At 42.5% G+C, this 17,550-nt stretch overlaps 1 protein-coding gene across 3 annotated transcripts in view; it reads right to left on the reverse strand.

Annotated features, from left to right (window-relative positions):
* The window catches only part of LOC140465027 (protein Jumonji-like), a 449,631-nt gene that overhangs the window by 139,355 nt on the left and 292,726 nt on the right, over window positions 1-17,550 (reverse strand). For all 3 annotated transcript variants that reach the window (XM_072560822.1, XM_072560821.1, XM_072560823.1), the window contains one exon: window positions 13,282-13,451. In XM_072560822.1, coding sequence (XP_072416923.1) covers window positions 13,282-13,451 — 170 coding nt within the window. The remainder of the gene's footprint in view (window positions 1-13,281; window positions 13,452-17,550) is intronic.

The raw sequence follows: 17,550 nt of genomic DNA on the forward strand, positions 1-17,550 counted from the left end.
TTTTAGGAATTAACTGATCCTGCAACTTCTGCATTATACACAGAAATATCTGCCCTTGTTCCTCCACGGTCATCCCTGCTAAGATATTGCACCATTGAACTTTGGCCAGCTCCTCCCTCATAGCTCCATAGTTCCCTTTATTCAACAGAAGTACTGTCACTTCTGACTGTACCTTCTCCCTCTCAAATTGCAGATTGAAGCTTAATGTATTATGCAGTGGAGTGGAGGTCGGGACACTAGATGTCTTCAAGGCAGAGATTGATAGAATCTTGTTGTCTCGGGGAATTAAGGGCTACGGGGAGAATGTGGGTAAGTGGAGTTGAAATGCCCATCAGCCATGATTGAATGGCAGAGTGGACTCGATGGGCCGAATGGTCTTACTTCCGCTCCTATGTCTTATGGTCACTACTTCCCAATGGCTCCTTCACTTCGAGGTCTCTGACCAATTCTGGTTCGTTACACAACACCAGATCCAGAATTGCCTTCTCCCTGGTCGGCTCCAGCACCAGCTGTTCTAAGAATCCATCTCTGAGGCACTCCACAAAGTCTCTTTCTTGAGGTCCAATACCATCCTGATTCTCCCAGTCTACCTGCATGTTAAAATCCCCCATAACAACTGTAGTAACATCTTTGCGACAGGCCAATTTCAGCTCCTGATTCAACTTACATCCAACATCCAGACTACTGTTTGGGGGGTCTGTAGATGACTCCCAAGAGGGTATTTTTACCCTTAGTATTTCGCAGCTCTATCCACACTGACTCTACATCCCCTGACTCTAGGTCCCCCCGCGCAAGGGACTGAAAGTCCTCCCTTACCAACAAGGCCACCCCACCCCCTCTGCCCGTCAGTCTGTCCTTACGATAGCACGTGTAGCCTTGAATATTTATTTTCCAGGCCCTGTCCACTTGAAGCCACTTTCTAAGCCACTATATAAGAAAGCATCCATGGAGAGAAAGCATGTAAACATTTTGAGTCTAGGTGACTGTTCATCAAGCTAAACTGAAGTGTGGAGGACAGCAGCATTTAGGGTACAGTTGGGGTGGCAATGGTAGGACGCAGAATGTGATGGAGAAAAGATGTTGGTAGTTTTGTATAGCTGATTTGGATGTGAACACAGAAGGTATGGTTAGGAAGTTTGCAGATGACATCAAAATTTGAGGTGTAGTGGACAGCGAAGAAGGTTACCTCCGAGTACAACAGAATCTTGATCAGCTGGGTCAACGGGCTGAGGAGTGGGCAGATTTAATTTAGATAAATGTGGGGTGCTGTATTTTGGAAAGGTAAATCAGGGCAGAATTTATACACTTAGTGATAAGGTCCTGGGGAGTGTTGCTGAAGAAAGAGATGTTGCAGTACTGGTTCACAGTTCCTTGAAAATGAAGTCATAGGTAGATAGGATAGTGAAGCCAGTGTTTGGTATGCTTGCCTTTATTGGTCGGTGCATTGAGTATAGGTGTTGAGAGGTCATTTTGTGGCTGTACAGGCCATTGTTTAGGCCACTATTGGAATACTCAGTGTAATTCTGGTCTCCCTGCTACAGGAAGGATGTTGTGAATCTTGAAAGGGCACAGAAAAGATTTAGAAATATGTTGCCAGGGTTAGAGGGTGTGAGCTTTAGGGAGACGCTGAATAGGCTGGGGCTATTTCCACTGGCTGAGGGGTGAAATTCTAGAGTTTTATAAAATCATGAGGGGCATGGACAGGGTAAATAGACAGGGTCTTTTCCCTGGGGTGAAGGAGTCCAAAACTAGAGGACATAAGTTTAAGGTGAGAAGGGAAAGATTTAAAGGATGTAAAAAGCAATTTTTTTCACACAGGGGCTGGTGTGTAAATGGAATGAGCTGCCAGAAGTAGTAGTGGAGGCTGGTACAATTACAAGGCATCTGGACGGGTATATGAATAGGAGAGAGTGAAGGGATATGGACAAATGTGACTGGTCAGAATGGATGAGTTGGACCGAAGGTTCTGTTTCTGTGCTGTATACCTCTATGACAGTATGACTCTAAGTGATCGAAATGTGAGATTGGCAAAACAATGGTGTGTCGAACTGCAAGACTTGAAAGAGAAGTCAGTCCTACTGGGGTGAGTGGAGTGGAGTTAGAACATGGTGGCTGAGTATGTAACAAGAAAAGCTAAAAGCGAAATGGGAGTTAGTTCGCAATTTGAACTCAATATTAAGTCTGTAAAGAGCCGAGTCTGAGGATGAGAGGTTGTTCCACCAGTTTGTGCTGTGATTCACTGCAACATTGCACCTTGCCAAGGACAGACAAGTGGGCATGCGAGCAGAACACTACATTGAAATGACTGGCTACATGAAGGGCGGAGTCACGTTTGCGTACAGACCGGAGGTGTCCTGCAAAGCAGTCACCCAGTCTGTGTTTGGGTTCTCCAATGTAGAGTAGGCCACATTGGATGCAACAAATGCAATACAGAAGATTGGAGGTGGTAAGATGAAACGCTGTTTCACCTGGAAAGACCTAAAGCACATTCAATTTGTGTTTCTGTGCATTACAGAAATTCTGAACTATGAAGCACAATTGTTCACAGAGAAGATGAGGTCTTTGCTGTCAAATATGAGTGTTATGATCTGAAATGCACTATCTGAAGAGGCAATGAAAGCAGACTCAATAGCAATGTTTAACGGCAAAATAACTGAATTCTTGAAGGGGGAGGAAAATGCCAGGGTGATGAGAAAACAGAGAGGTGTGATTAATTAGAGAGGATGTTCAAACAGCCAACACAAGCACAATGAGCTGAATGGTCTCCTTATATAGAATCATAGAGATGTACAGCATGGAAACAGACCCTTCGGTCCAACCCGTCCATGCCAGCCAGATATCCCACAGCACAGTGGCACAGTAATTAGCACTGCTGCCTCACAGCGCCAAAGACCTGGGTTCAATTCCCACCTCAGGCAACTGACTGCGTGGAGTTTACACATTCTCCCAGTGTCTGCGTGAGTTTCCTCCCACAGTCCAAACATGTGCAGGTTAGGTGAACTGGCCATGCTAAATTGCCTGTAGTATAAGGTACAAGGGTAAATGTAAGGGAATGGGTCTGGGTGGGTGCGCTTCGACGGGTCATTTTGGACTTGCTGGGCCGAAGGGCCTGTTTCCGCACTGTAAGTAATCTAATCTAAATAATCTAATCTATTCAATCTAGTCCCACCTGCCAGCACCCAGCCAATATCCCTCCAAACCCTTCCTATTCATTTACTCATCCAAATGCCTTTTAAATGTTGCAATTGTACCAGCCTCCACCACTTCCTCTGGCAGCTCATTCCATACACGTACCACCCTCTGTGTGAAAAAGTTGCCCTTTAGGTCTCTTTTATAGCTTTCCCCTTTCACCCTAAACCTATGCCCTCTAGATCTGGACTCCCCCACACCAGTGAAAAGACTTTGTCCATTTATCCTATCCATGCCCCTCATAATTTTATAAACCTCTATACGGTCACCCCTCAGCCTCCGAGGCTCCAGGGAAAACAGCCCCAGCCTGTTCAGTCTCTCCCCATAGCTCAAATCCTTCAACCCTGGCAACATCCATATAAATCTTTTCTGAACCCTTTCAGATTTCACAACATTTTTCCGATATCCCAACAGTGGCCTAAGCAATGTTGTGTATAGCGCAACATTACCTTCCAGCTCATGTACTCAATACTCTGACCAATAAAAGAAAGCATATACTGAAATCCATATAGAGCACATCTACCACTCTGCCCTCATCAATCCGCTTTGTTATTTCTTCAAAAAACTCAATCAAGTTTGTGAGACATGATTTCCCATACACAAAGCCATGCACTCTAATCAATCCTTGCCTTTCCAAATATATGTACATCCTGTCCTTCAGGATTCCCTCCAACAACTTGCCCACCACCAACGTCAGGCTCACTGGTCTATAATTCCCTGACTTGTCCTTTCTATCTTTCCGAAGACACCGAAAAGTCAGGTTACGCCTGCAGTTGTTTTCATAACAAACTTGCAGTAAAAGGATTAGGGGAAAAATGTATGTAACCACACCTCAAGAAAAATCATTCCTTGTTTTGTTATAACTTATTTATAATATTTATAGTATTTCTCCTTCCTGTTATATTAATTCTGGTACTCCAAAACTTTCCAAGCGTCTTGGCTGGGATTGCTTAACTCCAGTAGTAGGTAAACCAGTTCTGATGAAAAATCACTGGACTCAAAATTAAATTTGCTTTCTGTTCATAGATGTTGCCAAACCTGCTGAGATTCTCCAGCAATTTATTTCAGATCTCCAGCATCCACAGTTCTTTGTTTCATTTTAAAACCTTTTTGTCAACATTTAATTGCTTTTCTGGCAAGAATTGAACACAAGGAATATATCCAAAAATCACTACAATAATGCCAGCATTTGGTAGCCAAGTTGACCATATACAGACTTGGAACAAGGAAAAATAATGAAATGCCACAGGAGGAGAGTCTAAAGTAAGCAATGTAAATGGGTGAAACGTGCAAATTACTACAGATTAGTTATGTCAGACTCTACAAGGGAACTGCGATTAGTAATGCTCCCCCCAAAATAGTATTCATGACATTTTTAAAGTCTATGAAGAGTCGATGTTAGGACATTTTCTTGAATTTCAATGGTTAAGTGGTGATCTAATTGATCAAACAAAAAAAATAGATTTAAGGGGATTGATACTGAAGAATTATTTCCTCTGATGGACAAATCCAAAACAAGGGATGCAAAAATTAAGATTTGCATTAATTCTAAAATTAAAGCTAGGCATGCTAGATGTGAAATTACAGAACATCCAGACATCCAGAGGAAGTGGGAGGAGGCCTCACCTTCATTCCCCTACGCTCTCGGATTAACGAGTTCAACATGCGGCGAGACATCGAACAATTCTTCCGCCGCCTTCGCCTCCGCGCCTACTTCTTCAACCAGGATTCTCGCCCACCCTCTGGCAACCCCTTCTCCCGCCTCCAACACACCCCATCCACCTGGACACCCTGTGCTGGCCTCTTACCTGCCCTCGATCTCTTCATAGCCAACTGCCGCCGCGACATTAACCGCTTCAACCTCTCCACCCCTCTCACCCACTCCAACCTCTCACCCTCGGAATGTGCAGCCCTCCACTCCCTACGTTCCAACGCCAACCTCACTATCAAACCGGCAGACAAGGGAGGCGCGGTAGTAGTTTGGCGCACCGACCTTTACACTGCTGAGGCTAAAGGCCAGCTCGCGGACACCTCCTCCTACTGCCCACTTGAAAATGACCCCACCTCCCACCACCAAACCATCATCTCCCAGACCATCCATAACCTCATCACCTCAGGGAATCTCCCATCCACCGCCTCCAACCTCATAGTCCCACAACCCCGCACCGCCCGTTTCTACCTCCTGCCCAAAATCCACAAACCTGACTGCCTCGGCTGACCCATTGTCTCAGCCTGCTCCTGTCCCACTGAACTCATCTCTGCATACCTCGACACAGTCCTGTCCCCCTTAGTCCAAGAACACCCCACTTACGTTTGGGACACCACCCACACCCTCCACCTCCTCCATGCTTTTCACTTCCCCGGTCCCCAAGGCCTTATCTTCACCATGGACATCCAGTCCCTGTACACCTCCATCCCCCATCACAAAGGCCTCAAAGCCCTCCGCTTCTTCCTTTCCCGCTGTACAAACCAGTACCCTCCCACTGACACCCTCCTTCGACTGACTGAACTGGTCCTCACCCTGAACAACTTCTCTTTCCAATCCTCCCACTTCCTCCAAACCAAGGGAGTAGCCATGGGCACCCACATGGGCCCCACTTATGCCTGCCTCTTCATCGGATATGTGGAACAGTCCATCTTCCGCAGCTACACTGGCACCACCCCCCACCTTTTCCTCCGCTACATCGATGACTGTATCGGCGCTGCCTCGTGCTCCCATGGGGAGGTTGAACAGTTCAGCCACTTTACCAACACCTTCCACCCCGACCTCAAATTTACCTGGACCGTCTCAGACTCCTCCCTCCCCTTTCTAGACCTTTCCATTTCTATCTCGGGCGACCGAATCAACAAGGACATTTACTATAAACCGACTGACTCCCACAGCTACCTAGACTACACCTCTTCCCACCCTGTCCCCTGTAAAAACGCCATCCCATATTCCCAATTCCTTCGTCTCCACCGCATCTGCTCCCAGGAGGACCAGTTCCAATACCGTACAACCCAGATGGCCTCCTTCTTCAAAGACTGCAATTTCCCCCCAGACATGATCGACGATGCCCTCCACCGCATCTCCTCCACTTCCCACTCCTCCACCCTTGAGCCCCAGCCCTCCAATCGCCACCAGGACAGAACCCCACTGGTCCTCACCTACCACCCCACCAACCTCCATATACATAGTCGTCATTTCCGCCACCTCCAAACGGACCCCACCACCAGGGATATATTTCCCTCCCCGCCCCTATCATTGTTCCGAAACGACCACTCCCTGCGTGACTCCCTCGTCAGGTCCAACACAACCTTCCCCTGCAACTGCAAGAAATGCAAAACTTGTGCCCACACCTCCCCCCTTACTTCCCTCCAATGCCCCAAGGGATCCTTCCATATCCACCACAAATTCACCTGCACCTCCACACACATCATTTACTGCATCCGCTGCACCCAATGTGGCCTCCTCTATATTGGGGAGACAGGCCGTCTTACTTGCGGAACGTTTCAGAGAACACCTCTGGGATACCCGCACCAACTAACCCAACCACCCTGTGGCTCAACACTTCAACTTCCCCTCCCACTACACCAAGGACATGCAGGTCCTTGGACTCCTCTATCGCTAGACCATAGCAACACGATGGCTGGAAGAAGAGCGCCTCATCTTCCGCCGAGGAACCCTCCAACCACAAGGGATGAATTCAGATTTCTCCAGTTTCCTCATTTCCCCTCCCCCCACCTTGTCTCAGTCCCAACCCTCTAACTCAGCACCGCCTTCCTAACCTGCAATCTTCTTCCTGACCTCTCCACCCCCACCCCACTCCCACTCCAGCCTATCACCCTCACCTTGCCCTCCTTCCACCTATCGCATTTCCAACGCCCCTCCCCCAAGTCCCTCCTCCCTACCTTTTATCTTAGCCTGCTGAACACACTTTCCTCATTCCTGAAGAAGGGCTCATGCCCGAAACGTCGATTCTCCTGCTCCTTGGATGCTGCCTGACCTGCTGCGCTTTTCCAGAAACACATTTTCAGCCAAAATAGTATTACGTCTACTAAAAGTGTGATTTTTAAAAATCTTTTTTCTTCTAGTTCTTACAGAGCAGTATGACTAAAGACCACTTCCACAACTGCCAGCATTTCTGCCCAAACTAACCTGCACTCCCGGCCAGGAAGGAGTCAGGCACACTGTGTCTTTCTGACTGCTCTCATTTTGTATTTAACTTGCCACCTTATATTTTCAGCGAATTTGTATCTGTTACATTTAGTCTTGTCATTAATATACATTTAAAAACAGCTAATTCTGTGCCTCACTAGTTACAGCCTGCAAACTCTACACTATCCAGTTTAGTCCTTGTTTTCAGTCCAGTAACTATCCTTAACCCATGATGACATATTTCCTGCAATCCCATTCCATACACTTAATCCATGCTAATAAATTACAATTCTCATGAGCCCCAACTTGAAACAATAATCTTTTACATGACGTTATTGAATCCTTTTTGAAAGTCTAAATGAACAAAACCCATTGGCACCCACTTAGTCACCTTACTAGTTCCATCCTCAAAAACAATCTGCTATCTGTCCAATACTGTTTTTATTTATGAAGGGAAAAGAGAGTACTAGAAACATTCAGCAGGTCAAGTGGCATCAGTGGAGAGTGAGAGAGACAATGTTAAATGTTTCAGGCCAAGATCTCTCATCAGCATATTTCAAAGCCGTTGTGGTTCTGTTCGCCGAGCTGGGAATTTGCGTTGCAGACGTTTCGTCCCCTGTCTAGGTGACATCCTCAGTGCTTGGGAGCCTCCTGTGAAGCGCTTCCGTGCTGTTTCCTCCGGCATTTATATTGGCCTGTCTCTGCCGCTTCCAGTTGTCAGTTCGAGCTGTCCACTGTAGTGACCGGTATATTGGGTCCAGGTCGATGTGTTTGTTGATAAGAGTCTGTGGATGAGTGCCATGCCTCTAGGAATTCCCTGGCTGTTACCATTATAGGGCAAGCCAAACAGAGAACAGCCAGGGAATTCCTAGAGGCCTGGCACTCATCCACAGAATCTATCAACAAACACATCGACCTGGACCCAATATACCGGCCACTACAGTAGACAGCTGGAACTGACAACCGGAAACGGCAGAGACAGGCCACTATAAATGCCGGAGGAAACAGCACGGAAGCGCTTCACAGGAGGCTCCCAAGCACTGAGGATGTCACCTAGACAGGGGACGAAACGTTTGCAAGACAAATTCCCAGCTCGGCGAACAGAACCACAACAACAAGCACCCGAGCTACAAATCTTCTACCAAACTTTGATATTTCAAAGCCACTTACAAAATGGTTAAATAGTTTTCAAAGTTTTTGCTGGCTCTATTCCCATGAAGAAATATGTTAAATATTGTGATGCCTAATATATCGTCAGACTGTCAATCTTAAAATATGGATACTTTTCTGTATCCCTATTTTCCTGAAAAAAAAGTCCTTTTACATTACAGGATACCATGAGGCTTAATGCGCTTGGTTCTGCTGTAAGGAATTAATATAAACTACAGTTCAGAGCAGTAATGTAAAATCAGAAAAAACAGTAGCAGCGCATTATTCATTTTCTTAAATTGAGATATTATTCAAAGGCAACCACAAAGTTGGCAAATTGCAAAATATAACATTTGATAAAATTTCCCAGCTTTCTTATTTTTCATCCAAGATCTGTTTGGGAACCTAAAGGGAGGAAATACTTGGTAAAGTGATGACACACAAAACTAATTATTACAACTAGTGAATTACCGTCAACTGTAAAGTACAACTGGAGAAAGTTTGAAAACTCAGCCATTGATATGAAATCTATTTCTCTCTCAGCATTATTGCAAGGGACATTATTGCAACAGTATGATAGTAAACTAAAACAGAAAGCAAATGCTAGTCAACATTTAGTTGCAAAAGTTAACAATACTGCCACTCAATTCCGTAAAACATAATTTCCCTACAATTACATAACACAACTGTAACTACAAGTAACAAAAAGTCCGTCAAACAAATTATCTTCTTTTCCCACAGAGAAACTGTAGTCAACGGTCGAATGTATTTAAAGAAGATTTTTAAGCATAATCAGTGCCGTTGGTTGTATTTCCTGACTCACCAGGAATAATCAAAGCCATTACGTACAAAATTTAAAGTGTGGACTATTATAACTTGGTAATACTGGCAACTGCAATTACCTCCCAAATTAGAAGTTAATGACTGTTGTTTCTCTACAGCAATTGTCTGTACAATAAAATCTTCTTGCAACACAATCATGCCATAAGACTCGTATACTTTTGAGGGAGCTCTTGCATTGTTCGACTATTTCAAAATCAAGGTTATAATTGCCTACTTCTCAAATTTACTGATGTGAGGATGCTTAGTACACAAGATCTGGACTCCATTCTTTTGCTTCATGATTTTGGTATGCTAATTAGACAGAGATACCATGCTAGGGAATTGAATCATGTTCATTACAGGAACCCGGTAACTGTACAAATTACTTTACATCAGACAAGGCTTAGCAGGACACAGTGTAGAGCTATCCCTACCCAATCTGGACCACAGTATAATTTCATTTATTAGTTCCGAGACAGGTACTCATGTGACTGGGCCAATGTTGTCTATTTCATATGCTGCAAGCAAAGATGCCTTGAGGCAAGATACATTGGCAAGATCAAACAGACGCTAGGAATGAATGGACACCACACAACAATCGCCAGACAATAACGTTCCCTCACAGTCGGGGAACACTTTCAGCAGTTAAGGACATTCAGCCTTGATGACCATCAGGTGACCATCCTCCAAGGTGGACTTCGGGATATGCAACAACGCAGAGTCACCCAGCAAAAGCTGATAGCCAAGTTTGGTACCCATGAGGATGGCCCCAACGGAGATCTTGGGTTCTTGTCACACTATAGGTGACCCCACTACACTATACACACACACTCTTACACACTATTACACTCACACACCCCCTCTCTCAGACACACACACACATCCTCTCACAGGCATACAATCAGTCAGTCACACTCGCACACATACGCTCATTCTCTCACTCTTATATGCACGCACACACACATATAAATCTATGGGGTGAATTTGCATTTGCAGATACATTATATTTTGCTCAAAAAGCACATAAGCTATAGACAGTCAGTCCACGTGACATTTTATAAATTCCCACTTTGGAAATAGAACCAGTCTGGCTCAAGGTTGGAATTCAGACAGACTCTAAGCTCACACTTTTAATGCATTGTCTGAGCCGAGATGTCACTTATTAAAAATCTCGGGAATGTGCCTTGAAAGAAACTCTGGGATCAATACATATTAATCAATCAAAACCTGCAACCCCATTCTAAGTGATTAAAGACTTTTCGGCAATCTAGGTTTGTTCAATAAGTCACATCAGTTGTATGATACTTTGGTCTTTTACTATAAATTGCATCCTATGATTTTGCCCCACTAGCTAACTGAAGAAGGAGCAATGCTCCAAAAGCTTGTACTTCCAAATAAACCTGTTGGATTATAACATGGCGTTGTGTGATTTTTAACTTTGTGCACCCCAGCATCTCCACTTCATTTAATATATAATTCATATGACAAACACTGAGAAATGCTAGAGAACAGCTTCAAAACAAACTGGCACCTCAAAATGCAACATGTCAGGATTCATTAGTGTTTGTGGAGTGCATTGTGTCTTTAAATTTCTGCTTTCGGTAGTTCTTGAACAGAAGTAATCTGGGCAATTATAATAATCAAGAATCAAGTTTTTGCCAGGTAGATGGGGTTACATTCATCTTTTTGATCTCTGGGCTTGATGGAAGGCAATTAACAAATCACTTTGTATTTCAATAACATGGGAAACTATTGAATTAATACAAGGTGAATAGATAGAGATCCGAAACACTAACCTATTTTCTCTCTCCAAAGATGTTGCCAACTCCACTTAGTATTTCCAACAATTTTTGTTTTATGGTATTTATTTTATTCCAGACTGTACCTGCTCAGAGATATTAAAGTAGTCCTAGTCCTAGTCCTAATCCCTTCCTCCTTTTTGCACCACAAATAATCTAATTTGATATCTCTATGCATGTGATCACAGAATTCCAGCATAAGTGGATGGCAACCTAATACATGTAAGAGTTAGAAGTACAGAGGAGGTGGTAGACCCACCTAGTACATTTTAAGCAATGAGAGCTGGGGTTCACAAAACTGACCACTTGCACCAAAAGTGGGAATTAGCCATGTCTATGATTGAGTAAATTTCTTGTCATCCATCGAAATACTGATTTTATAAATCATGTTGAATTACCATCTGTGACAAACAGTTGTTCTCCTCTTTAGTACCAATTGAGGTTATTCCATTGTAACATGTTAAGTCAATTACCTAATTTCTAGTCCGTTAAAGTAATTAATTGTTGAAGCAAATTCTGATTTGACATTTCAAAATGCTGTTTGGAATATAAATAATTATATTCTGATATTAGTTGCCTATGACACAAACTACTCATGGCAAGTAACTTTATTGGTAGGAAGAAAATATGCTGAGCTATTACCAAATTCCTGAAAAAATAACAATGTTCTAATAAAGTTTAAAATATTGCAAACATTAAACACTTGTGTTTTGGACTCACTTTCTAATTTAGGGTGAATGGATTCTTTCTGAATTCTTTCAAATAAACCTGGGTGCTTTAGCTGTTAAAAGGTCTGTGGGAGGCAGGATGGGGTACAGGTTATTTTAGAGTCATACAGCGTGGGAACAGACCCTTCAGCCCAACCAGTCCATGCTGACCATAATCCCAAACTAAACTAGTCCTTCTTGCCTGTACTTGGCTTATATTCCTCCAAACATTTACTTCACATACTTTACCAAATATCTTTTAAACGTTGTAATTATACACGCATCCATTACATCCTCTGGACGTTCATTCCACACACGAACCACTGAGTAAAAAAATGCTCCTTAGGTCTTTAAATCTTTCTCTTCTCACCTTAACAATATGCCCCCTAAGCTTGAAGTCCCCCTTTTTTGAGAAAAGATACCTGCTATTCACCATATCTATATCCTCATAATTTTAGGCGTTGGTAAAAGATATTCATACCTAGAAACAATTACTTTAGCACCTATGCTAACAGTGGACTAACTATTAATTCTCCAAGTGACGAGAAGGAGTTTGCAAATGGTGATACTGTCTATTTAAATTCCAAAGTAGAATGGATTTGGGGATGCAGAGAATAGTTATTGAGCATTTCTGTCTGGATAGAAGACCCATGTGGTTTATATTGCTATGGAGATGGGTTTTGAGGGGAAGAATCCAAAGGCAGCCATTGAAAGACTGGACTACAGGTTTTCCTGAAGTTATCACTGAGTCTCAAACACAGATGGTGTGAAGGAATCTAGAGTGTATGTAGGCAGAGAAATAAAGGCAGCCAGTCTCTTCTATTCATCATGCAGAATACAGATTAGAGCATGTGTATAGTATGAACAATCCACGTTCATGAGAGTTTAAATGAAACTGGAAGATTTGCTTAGTTTTGCTGGAGGCTAAGAATCATCTCAGATTGTTTATAGAGAATGGAGTGTTCACTTTAAAAGGATGGAACAAAGGATAACCATGCATTGCTGCTTCAGAAGTTAATAGGAAAACTTTTCTGTAACTTACAATACAATCTGCCTGCTAAACAGTGTCATGACAATGTTGCTTTTAGGAGAAAGTGAGGACTGCAGACACTGGAGATCAGAGTCAAGAGTATGGTGCTGGAAAAGCACAGCAGGTCAGGCAGCATCCGAGGAGCAGGAGAGTCGACGTTTTGGGCATAAGCCGTTCATCAGGACTTAGGCCAGAAACGTCGACTCTCCTGCTCCTCGGATGCTGCCTGACCTGCTGTGCTTTTCCAGCCCCACACTCTTGACAATGTTGCTTTTAGCTTGCCTTTCACAGTAAAACTTTTAAAACTTAATCTTGTTATGTGAGCCTTTCAGACTAGACATTCAAATGTCTAAAAGTAATTTCTTTCTAGGGAAGTGTAACAAAAATTGAGAAGTATATAATCTCTAATCACATTGTTGATCGATAGAAAATGACTATTAAGCATACCTCTAAGGCAAAGAAAAGTTAAGAAATCTTCTGTTTTGGGCTTTCGTTTTGAAAGATCAATAATCTGCGTTGCAGGTGGTGGCAAGACTGGATCCACCATCTTGACTGGGGTTGTGCTGGGGGAGTTGGGCTGTGACTGGGCAAATTTCCTTTGTGCTTGCAGTCTCGGCCTGGAACAAAAGACAAAAGATCTACTTAAAAACGTTTGCCAGATGTGTTTTAAATAGTATTTAAAAAAATAGGAATAATAAAATTATACAATAACATTTTTGTTTCTGCAGTCAGAAACTGTACCTCAACTTAAGAGTATTTACATTTAGTCACTATGCTGAACAATCAGCACCTTGTTTCTTATGCAAAATAAGCTATTGCGCCCTTTGAAATTTGGCTTCAACAGCATGCCTATCTTTTCAGCAATACTCAAGTGACAGAAGTCAGTCCATGCAGTTATCATATTAGTTAGAACAAAGAACTGTACAACACAGGAACGGGCCCTTCAGCCGACAATGTTGTGCCTAAGCATGACACCAAATTAAACTAATCCCTCCTGCCTGCCCTTGATCCATATCCCTCTATTCCTTGCATATTCATGCACTTATCCAAAAGTTTCTTAAATGCCCTTATTGTATCTGCCTCCATCATTACCCCTGGCAGCATGTTCCATACTCTTACCACTCTGTGTTTAAAAAAAAACTAGCTCCTCAGATACAGAGATATACAGCACAGAATCCAACTCCTCAATCAGTTTCGTCCATGCCAACTAGATATCCTAAATTAATCCAGTTCCATTTGCCAGCACTTGACCCATAACTCTCTAAACACTTCCTGCTCATATTCCCATCCAGATGTCTTTTAAATGTTGCAATTGTACCAGTCACTTCCTCTGACAGCTCATTCTATACATACACTAGTGACTGCATGAAAAAGTTGCCCCTTACCTTTTAAATCTTTTTCCTTTCACCCTAAACCTATGTCCTCTAGTTCTGGACTCCCCCACCCAGGGAAAAAACCTTACCTATTTACCCTATCCATGTCCCTCATGATTTTATAAACCTCTGTAGGTCTCCTTTGAACTTTCCATCTCTCACCTTAACTGCATGCCCCATAGGTTTAGACATTTCAATTCCAGGAAAAAGATACCGACTTTCAACACTATCTATGCATCTCAATTTTATAGACCTCAGCCTCCACTGCTCCAGAGAAAATGAGTTTTTCTAGCCTCTCCTTATAGCTCATAACCTCTAATCCAGGCAGCATCCTGCTAAACCTTTTCTGCACCCTCTCCAAAACCTCCAAAGTCCTTCCTATAATGTGGCGACCAGAATAAGTGTGGCCGAACCAAAATCTTATAAAGCTGCAACATGAAACCCTGACTCTTGTACTCAATTTTCTGACCATTAAAGGCAAGCATGTCATACACCTTCTTCACCATCCTATTTACTTGCCACTTTCTGGAAGCTACGGACTTGAAATGCAAGATCCCTACATGGGGAGTCAAAATGAGAATTTTTATGGTGTCAGCATTATACCCCTAGCCTAGATACAGCAGCGCTGTCCAGTAAAAACTGCCGACCAGTCATAAATTGGTCACACCATTTTAGCTACACACACGAACTTCAGTATCATGCACTTTCACTTTATTTATATTCATAAAATATAGTTAGATTGGCAACATACCTGCCAAAATTCACTTACCACAAGATCAAAAACAACCTGTCCACTGGATCAAAGAACAGGAACATGCCCTTTGGCCCACCAGGCCTGAAATGACAAAAGTCACCTTGCTAAACTGAAAACCATTTACCTCAATGCAATCCATGTCTCTGTTCCTTGCCTATTCACATGTCTGTCAAAATGCCTCTTTATCACTGCTTTTGTATCTGCTATACCAACTTCCCAGGCAGCACATTCCAGGCACTTACCACCCTCTGTACAAAAACATTATTTTGCATTTTGCCACTTTACCAAAAAATTTAAAAGTCAAACTGTACCTGCCAAGTGAGCACAAGGTCGAGAATCACATTGCATCATTGCACTTTTCTTTAATTTAACAGAAAGAAATGTATTTAGCCTAAAATGAGTAAATATATTGAAAGACACTGGTACAATTCAGCTAGATAGGAATTGCTTTCCACGTTGCTATAAATGCCAAAGGCGTAGTTTTAACCATTGCCGAGAACTCATCGAGAACTGAGATGAAATAAACCAAATCCTTTCAACATCAGAACTATCCAGTGAGGAGTCTTATTCCATTAGTTTGAGTTCGATTTGAACTCAGGTCTTTAAGGTGAATAAATATATTTAATCTTCAATTCTACTGCTTCATGAATCCAACAGTCTACATGTTAGAAGGACAAAACATGGTTGTGATAAAAATTACACCTTTGAGTAGACAGTTCATTTTTTAAATTAAAAGTTAACCTCGACACAAGTTTTTTTTTAAATGTGAAAGGGCTATGATGAGGGGAACTAAAATAACACATTACTGCCATTTTAAAGATTAGATACCTTTACAGTGCTCATTAGTTCAACTATTTTTTTCCCTACTCAGCTATTTAGCAAAGGATCTTATCTAAATTTTGCCTGTTGTACTTCAGTAGTAAAGCAAGTGCATGCTGAAACAATATAAAAATGAGAATCAAGACTAGTTTCAACTACCAGAGATGACATCAATAGGGAACAGCCTTGTATATTGGATAAACTTCTCTCAAGAAAAATTAAATAAAACATTCAAGCTACTGTCCGTTCAATGCTCAACCTCAACACAAAAATCAGAATGACGGCAAGTAGTTCAAAAAAAGCACTGAATGGATGTGTAAAGGAAATAAAGTTTAGATTTATTTGCAGCCTTACCAGACAAATCTTGGGCAAACACAATGCATTGAAACCAATCCAAATTACCTATTACAGTAAGCACTCGGAAAACAGTATCCACATACAGACCCATGGAGAATTACAATGCACAAACAAGAGCTTCCTTTTTTTAGACTACTTACAGTGTGGAAACAGGCCCTTCGGCCCAACAAGTCCACACCGACCCGCCGAAGCGCAACCCACCCATTCCCCAACATTTACCCCTTTACCTAACACTATGGGCAATTTAGCATGACCAATTCACCTAACCTGCACATCTTTGGACTGTGGGAGGAAACCGGAGCACCCGGAGGAAACCCACGCAGACACAGGGAGAATGTGCAAACTCCACACAGTCAGTTGCCTGAGTCGGGAATTGAACCCAGGTCTCTGGCGCTGTGAGGCAGCAGTGCTAACCACTGTGCCACCATGCCGCCCATGGGTGACCACCTAAACAAAATGGTCATGAGAAAGGTATAATCTATTTTAGTGTTGCCTTTAGGATGGCAAGTTATAATTGTGTGTATTTTTGAGTACATGTTTTAGAAGTCTTTTTACATAATTAGTCTTCCACCTGATTATAGTTTCATTCCAGTCAAGTGCTTAGTTCTGTTATGTAATCAAGGAATGCTGAACTATCGTATTTCAGCAAAGCATAGCAAAAAGCTTAATAGCTGTAATCATGTAAGGTGGTCTACAAGGTGAACTAAGAATATTAAGTTTAAATTTTTTTTCTTCAGAAGGAAACAGATACGGTTCATAAACATATTTGCCTTTGTCTACTCCTTGGATTGCAGGCAAGGAGCAACTGGACATATAGATGTTCTCTAACACTCTGCTGTGTAAATGACTTCCTGTGCTAAGTTGAAGAGAAAACATTATGACACTGAAAAGTCAGATAATGATCAGCTGTAATAACATACATTGTTAAATAGATTGCCAATAAGCCCAGACAAAGATCTTTTTGGGCAAGATACTGGATGATTTCCAGAACTAGCAGCACTACCATATTAGCAGCAAGGACCAAGAGGGATGGAAGAATAAAGCAGAGAACAGTGAGAGAAAAAGGGGAATGCAACCATTATGGGGAGGGGTTGGAGAGCAGACTGTTGAAGAGAAACTTAATGCCAATATCTTCTGACCGGGTGGTTTTCTATCCCACACCTTAAGATCATTAGTACCCCAATCAAAATCCCCAATGCAATATTATGTGCTCATTATAAATCTTACACGGACCAATATGCTATTGATTAGTCACAGGATCAAAAGATTATATTTTTTTGAACGCTAAAAATGCTGCATGCCTTTTCCTCAGGAGTATTGCAAATATCTACAGTCAAGAATGTGGTGTTGAAAAAGCACAGCAGGTCAGGCAGCATCCCAGGAGCAGGAGAATGGACATTTTGGGCATAAGCC

This window comes from Chiloscyllium punctatum, chromosome 41 (genome assembly GCF_047496795.1).
Source record: "Chiloscyllium punctatum isolate Juve2018m chromosome 41, sChiPun1.3, whole genome shotgun sequence".
Classification (NCBI taxonomy): domain Eukaryota; kingdom Metazoa; phylum Chordata; class Chondrichthyes; order Orectolobiformes; family Hemiscylliidae; genus Chiloscyllium; species Chiloscyllium punctatum.